The following is a 7,257-nucleotide window of genomic DNA, read 5'->3' on the forward strand; positions in this document are numbered from 1 at the left end:
CGACCGTGTGCCGTTCCTCCCGCCGCGGTAGATGTCCCTGGATCCGCGCCTCAGCCGCAGCCTGCATGCCCGCCCTGGGTGGAGCGGTCTTCTTTGTCGAGCCGGGACCTGCTCTCCTTTCTCGTTCAAGCAGAAGAGGAGCTAGCGGGGAAATAGAAACGAGTTCGAGTTAATGTTTGAGAAGTTCGGGTGCAGGAGAGTCCGGTAGGATTCCTGTTTATGCCTATTTTTGATGAATTTCAGACAATCGTTCGAAATAACAACCTGCGTCCATTGCCTTTCTTTGCACAAGATGCTTTGGATGTCCTCCATAGGTAGCGGGATGACCACCTTAAAATATATTTATGTGTGTGTGTATATAATGTAATACTTGCGGGTATATGTATATAAAATTTGCCAGGAGAAATTTAGGCAAAGTACTGTGAATTTTTACTAATCGATTATTTTGTTCATTTGCTGGATAATCCGTGATAACTATATTAATTTGTATTAAAATGTGGGGGGGCGGGGGAAGGGGGGAAGCATTCAAAGAGGATTGGCTTTGTTTTTTTAATGTGATTATATGTAACACAATTTCCATATAGGTCTCATTCATATATACACCCAATTACTTAGTGATTTCAAGCCTCAAGGTAGACAGGGTCAGGCCTGGAACACTGATGGAAGCTCTGTGAGGAAAACCTAACATTTGGGGAAGAAGAGCACAGTTTACTGCTGGTTCTGTCATTCAAATGAAATATTTTTTTTTTTTAATGTGATTATATGTAACACAATTTCCATATAGGTCTCATTCATATATACACCCAATTACTTAGTGATTTCAAGCCTCAAGGTAGACAGGGTCAGGCCTGGAACACTGATGGAAGCTCTGTGAGGAAAACCTAACATTTGGGGAAGAAGAGCACAGTTTACTGCTGGTTCTGTCATTCAAATGAAATATAAACCTGTTGTGACTAGTTGGGGTGGTTGCATTCCCATACATTTCTTTCACTCTCACACACTGGATGAAAAGGACAGAATTATGATTGATTTCCAGTGCTGTTAATTACTGACTATGCTTAAAACTTCATCTGAAATTTAAGTTGGATAAATATTTTTGGTTTTTCCAGTCCTTAACTATTTCTGGTAGTAATCCTGTTGTCATTGGTAAACAAATTACTTTTTCACACCAGAAGTGACTGCAGTTTGCTAGCAAACTATGTTCTTTGGGCTTGGCTAGTGTAACCTTGACATTTGGGTTAAGTCTTCCACCATAACTTTCTCTTTGCATTTTCTTATGCCTAAAAAAATATTTCAGGGACTGAAAATGCTCATACACGCCAACCTGAAGTGATTTTTTTTTTTTTTTTAATGGGCTTCTTTGCAACTGGTTGGAGTTTGGGTGTATGTTTAGGTGTGTGCAAGCAAAATAATACATACATACGTATTTATGAACATATGTGCACTTCTTCACTTGTTGATGAAGCTCAGTCTGGCTGAAAGAATCTGATGAAGACAAGGATGCTATCACTGTGCCACAGTGGGGAGCAGGGCTAGGTGGAGGTCTGGCAGCCCCTCTCTATCTGTCAATGGTTGCCTCTAATGTGCAGAAAATGTCTCTGTCACGTCCCTTGCTTCATATCTGCTACTTGCAGAAGTGGCCTAAACTCATGTCAAGAGCCTGAACAGCCTAGACTCATCTCAGGAGCCTGGACTACCCTGGAGAAGTGTATACTATTAACTACCGGGAAGGAAATAGTGTCATGTATACCTAACTATATCATAACAACTCATGCAAAAAGTTGTGGTACTGAGAAAACGTTTTGCTGAACCACTGGAAGTTCCTCTTTCCTCTGTTAAGCGCCCTCCACTCTTATTTGTAACCCACATACGGCATGGCTTTGCAAGTAGGAGAGCACAGAACTTATCATTAGGCTACACGAGCTGTGATTATGCACTAATGAGGGTATAAAGGAAAGGCTGGAATGCTGGCTTCTCTGAGCTCCCCTCAGTTGGCCTGAAACCCCCATGCTACTTGTGACTGGAATTCCAAACAGGTCATATCACTCCCCTTACTGCTTACCCTATACCTTCTCCCACATAGCTACATGAGTGTGCTATAGACCATATATTACTAACAAGCCTGTTCAAGAGTATATGCTATTAGAATATTGCTAAGTGCAATAAAGTATTGAAATGCTGCTACAAGCTAGACTCGCCTGACCTTTGTTTAAGTCAGTGCAGTGAGCAAGCTCCAGTCCTCCATCTAACTCACTTGACAATCGTCAGTGAAGTGAGTTACCATAAGGGAGGAGGTAATTACTGTTTCCCTGCTTGCACTGCTCGGGAATGGGGCACAACACAGAGTCAGGCTTGAAACACTCTGATGGAAGCTCTGTGAGGAAAACCTAATATTTGAGGAAGAAGGGCACTATTTACTGCTGGTTCTGTCATTCAAATGACATAAAATAATAATAAAATGTAATATAATATAAACCTGTTGTTGTGACTAGTTGGGGTGGTTGGGTTGCATTCCCATACATTTCTTTCACTCTCACACACTGGATGAAAAGGACAGAATTATGATTGATTTCCAGTGCTGTTAATTACTGACTATGCTTAAAACTTCATCTGAAATTTAAGTTGGATAAGTATTTTTTTTCCCAGTCCTTAACTATTTCTGGTAGTAATCCTGTTGGCATTGGTAAACAAATTACTTTTTCACACCAGAAGTGACCGCAGTTTGCTAGCAAACTATGTTCTTTGGGCTTGGCTAGTGTAACCTTGACATTTGGGTTAAGTCTTCCACCATAACTTTCTCTTTGCATTTTCTTATGCCTAAAAAAATATTTCAGGGACTGAAAATGCTCACACATACCAACCTGAAGTGTTTTGGTTTTTTTTTAATGGGCTTCTTTGCAACTGGTTGGAGTTTGGGTGTATGTTTAGGTGTGTGCAAGCAAAATAATACATGTATACATACTTATGAATGTATGTGCACTTCTTCACTTGTGTCATTTTTTTTCAAGATATTCTTCCAGCAGATCACAGGACTTCCCTTACAGTCTTTAAAAGAAGAATACTACACAACATTTCAAAGTAAAAATGAGGAGTTGAGAGATATTTTTGGTTTTTTAAAGCAATAAAGGTTTGTGTGAGAGGACAAGTATTTAGGATACTGATTTGGTTTAAGGCAAGTTATAAACCCAGCCATGCCACGAGAAAATATTTAGGATAAAGTACTTCCTTACTGTACATGTCTTAGAACCTGGGCACCTGTAAGAGTGGAGAAGCCTTCCATTCTTTGTTTCTTAGCATTTACTGTGCAACTGTCTGATATGCCTGCACATTCCCACATCAATCCTGTTTACTATATGAGCCATGCACAGAAAACTACTTCCATTTCAGCACAGATTCCTCCATGTTAAACTACATCCTGGGCATATGTCCTGGAATCATCTTTTAGCCTTGAAATGGAAATTGTTTGGGTTTGTGAGAGTCCTTTCTTGTACTCTGCAGAGGAGCCTCTGGGCTGCCAGAAGGTGGTTGATATGTGTAAAGAAAAAGAGATGAATATAAATATATGGTGGTGTTTTGCCATAACTTCTCAGTATTCTGAGTTCTCTGACATCTTAGACTGCTTTCTGTTCACCTAATTGAAAATGGGCTTCAATATATTGAAGCAAGCAGTCTCAGCATGTAAGAGCTTGAAAAGTATCTTCAATAACTCTTGTCTTCTCTGTAGTGAGTGCATTAAACTGCTTTCACCAGTTCTTGAGTTCTTTTATGCATCCTAGACCATAATCCTGGCTTTTTCATAGAAAGGACACAAGTATAATGTGTATGTGTAGGAAAAAATAGTTAGGAATGTGTATGGGGGAAGGGAAGACTAATATATTGTATTCTTCTTGGAGTAGGACCTATGTTTCTGATCTTAAATGTACAGTATTTGAGCATATGACTAAGGTTCTCAGATTCTACCACAGTAAAAATAGTAGTAATAAATGATAGTGTGGTATGAAAGTGATGCTTAAAGGTTTGCTGTGTCTCCATCCATGAAAGATGAGCTTTTATCCTACTACACAGGTTGTTAATGTATGTGAAGTCATATTTGGAAAAGTTTTAAATAGTTACTGATATCAGTTGATCTCTGCCAGCCTGTGTAGCTAAATACTTAGGACCTGGAATCCAGAAGTCCTGTTATCATTGTTTAACTTTTGAACTCAGTCTGCAAAGTTCTTGAAAATCCATTGTTTTTCTAATTAAAGGGATTTTCTACACATAAACATGTCATGATTTTTGGTCTGAGATTCTCACACATTTTCAAAGCTAAAAATAAGATTTACATGCATCAGCAGAAAGCAGAATCATCCATGTCTGATCACATGGAATCTCTGATCCTGATTTTTTAGGATCATAAACTATTGGACCTTCTGACTTGCTGGTGGGGTTGCTGGTGAGACTGCTTTTTGGTGAAATTGAGGCTAAGACAGGTCGAAGCATCAATATTTAGTCCCAAGAATTTAATTTCAGCAGCTGTCCAAAGCAGCTCAATCATTTGGAATTGTACAATCAGTATATAAGTAAAATAGATTAGCAGATATAGTCTGTTTCTTTATAGGCCTCTTTTCTTTTGCATGTTTTGAGAGTGGTTTCATGGAGGAAAGTTGCCAGTTTTCAGTATCTCTTTTTTAGGATGTCCATTTCCTGACCTTTTGCTTATTTTTCTAATTTATTTATTTTTTTAAGGAACTTCTGAAGCAGATGTTCTCTTCTGTCTATTAGATGTAGACATTATAATGATTGGTATGTGATACTTTCAAGTTTGTTTACATACACTTAGTTTGTTCCATGGGATTATAGGTGTTTAAGAATTCCTGTCACCAACACATTGGGTGACTAAGTTTTCACAGAGAGCACTAAATAACTTGATATAGTGTGATGGAGGAAATGCTGGATCAGGGAACTGTCTTCCTTACGCTCAGCCACCCAGCTCTCTTCCGTCCACCTTTTTCTTTCTTGTTCTGTGAGCAGCAGAACTAATAAAGTCTGGCCTGCTATGGATCTTTCCATCTGTTCCCTAAATCCTGTCTCCCATGTCCTCATGACACCAGCATTTGGTTAAGAGGTAGTAGAACTGTGACTAGCCAGGAACTGCATAGGTGCTGGCTGTCCGGTCAGTACATGCCCAGTGATTGCCCAGTTGAGCAGCGACAGAAAGTACAAACTGGGTTTTTTTCCTCTTTTTCAGTAGGAGTACAAGTTAGCTACTGCTACTGACTTAACATACATAACTTAAACTCAGAATTTTACTTATTTCTATTCATTTTTTTTTTCAGTTTTGCTATTCTAGGCTTTGTTCTACTGCCTTCTCTATTCTTTGACTCCTTCGTTTTGCTGGGTTTTGTCACATTTCATGGGCTACTTGAGAAAGCTCCTGTTCTTACGTCAGAGTTCGGTACTCATTTTGATATTAGCTTGTCTGTAAGCTTTCTTTGTAAGCGTAAGTAGTTAACTTCACTAAAAGAGGTGAGAATAACTGTAAGTATTAAGAGGTTTGGTGGAAAGGAATTATAAGAATAGCATGAAGAGAGTGCTAGTGCAGTGGAGTTAAGGAAAAAAATATTGAGAAGAGGAAATCTGATGGTGATATCTATCGCTTTCTCAGGTAGTGTTATGACAGAAATAGTGGAAACAATGGGCAAAATACTAGAAAATTCATTTTGGGGAGTCCTAGACTGTTAGGAATATGAACCAATTATCTTATTATATATGTTCTGTCTCTGAGTTTTAGGCTTAAAACCAGAAGAAATGTGAGCTGAAACAGCATTGCTCCCCCTTTTTCTACATAATTGTCCAGAAGTTTCTGCCCAAAATGTAAAAGTAATTAGAGCCATGCAGTTGTAGTGGGAGGGAATGGGGAAAGACGTGTGGAAAGATAAAAGAAAAACCTTCATTTTGCAGCACAGTCACGTGTTAATAATTCAAGGAAACACTGATTTATTCAATTTTTTTTTATGGCTAAGAATTCCCTGGTGTCAGCTATCCTTTTCCTGTTGACTACGTAAGTCCTAGGCTTGAGAAGAGAGGCAGTCATTAACATGGTGTAAGTATATAGCAGTGGCCGTATTGAGTGAGGCCAAAACTCCTTTTAGCTAGGTCATTCATTCCTGAGAGTGACCAGCAGTGCAAGCATAAGGAAGAGTGCTACACACGCAGAGTCAGCAGTAAAGGGCAAAGGACCTGTACCTTCAGAGCGGTTAGTTTCTGTAGATAATTCATGTCTTCTTGCAACTCTTGCCTCTCCTCAGTATTGTAATACTGGTCAGGATCTTGCTGCCTACTGGGTCTCAGTCAAGGAGGCCTGAGCATGGGGGAGAACCAAGCCAACGGAAGTCTTTAAAAAGAGAACTTCTTACTAGCATTTCTCATACAACTTTCAAATATTATAGAGAGAGGGGAGAAATTAGTTATACACAGTCAGCAAGGGCATCTTTTGTGTACCAAAGGAAACCCAAAGCTGCTGAAGGTAGCTTTAGACTTAAACCTGAAGCCATCAAGGGCTGGATTTCAGAACTTGTTCACAGTTCAGGGCTTTGAAAACTCTCTGGGTGTAACAAAGTGCAATGTTACTAAAAACAAGTTACTAAGTAAATTGAATACTGAGTATTTTGTATCAAGACAAATTGTAACAAAGACAAGAACCTTCTCATTATGGTATACTTCTGTAACTGTGTAGCGGCTAAAGTGGCAATAGGCAACTGCATGTAATTGTACTATATCTTACCTTAATGTTTCATTATGTACTCTAGAACTACTCACACACTATTCTAGGAAGTGAAGTGTGTTAGAATGGGAAGCTATGCTTAGGTGTTATTTGTTGAAACACAGTTTCCTGATACTGTAACCAGTTCTAATTTGTGTTTGTTTTTTTGCTTTCAACATTGTTTTCATAGGATTTTTGGCTTCTTGGAGAAACAGTAGAAAATGCAAAACGAAATAATAAAGCCTGCTAAATACTTCTCAGAAGTGGAGAAGAGTGTGCTGCTTGCATTAGTTGAAAAATACAAATACGTGCTTGAATGTAAAAAAAGTGATGCAAGAACTATTGCTCTGAAACAACGTACCTGGCAAGCACTAGCTCATGAATATAATTCACAGCCCAGTGTATCACTGCGAGACTTCAAACAGTTAAAGAAATGCTGGGAAAATATCAAGGCACGGACAAAAAAGATAATGGCACATGAAAGACGGGAGAAGGTAAAAAGAAGTATTAGT

At 38.9% G+C, this 7,257-nt stretch overlaps 1 protein-coding gene across 3 annotated transcripts in view; it reads left to right on the forward strand.

The window, feature by feature from the left end:
* The first annotated feature begins 6 nt into the window (after positions 1-6).
* The window catches only part of MSANTD3 (Myb/SANT DNA binding domain containing 3), a 10,907-nt gene continuing 3,656 nt past the window's right edge, over positions 7-7,257 (forward strand). The window contains exons 1-3 of one of the 3 annotated variants that reach the window (XM_035898989.1): positions 7-204; positions 4,729-4,785; positions 6,936-7,257. The exon at positions 6,936-7,257 is cut by the window's right edge and continues 127 nt beyond it. In XM_035898989.1, coding sequence (XP_035754882.1) covers positions 6,967-7,257 — 291 coding nt within the window. In that variant the 5' untranslated portion in view covers positions 7-204; positions 4,729-4,785; positions 6,936-6,966. The remainder of the gene's footprint in view (positions 205-4,728; positions 4,786-6,935) is intronic. The other 2 variants (XM_035898988.1, XM_009643490.2) reach the window with 2 other exon arrangements.

Source organism: Egretta garzetta, unplaced genomic scaffold (assembly GCF_000687185.1).
Source record: "Egretta garzetta isolate BGI_Z169 unplaced genomic scaffold, ASM68718v1 scaffold88, whole genome shotgun sequence".
NCBI lineage: Eukaryota > Metazoa > Chordata > Aves > Pelecaniformes > Ardeidae > Egretta > Egretta garzetta.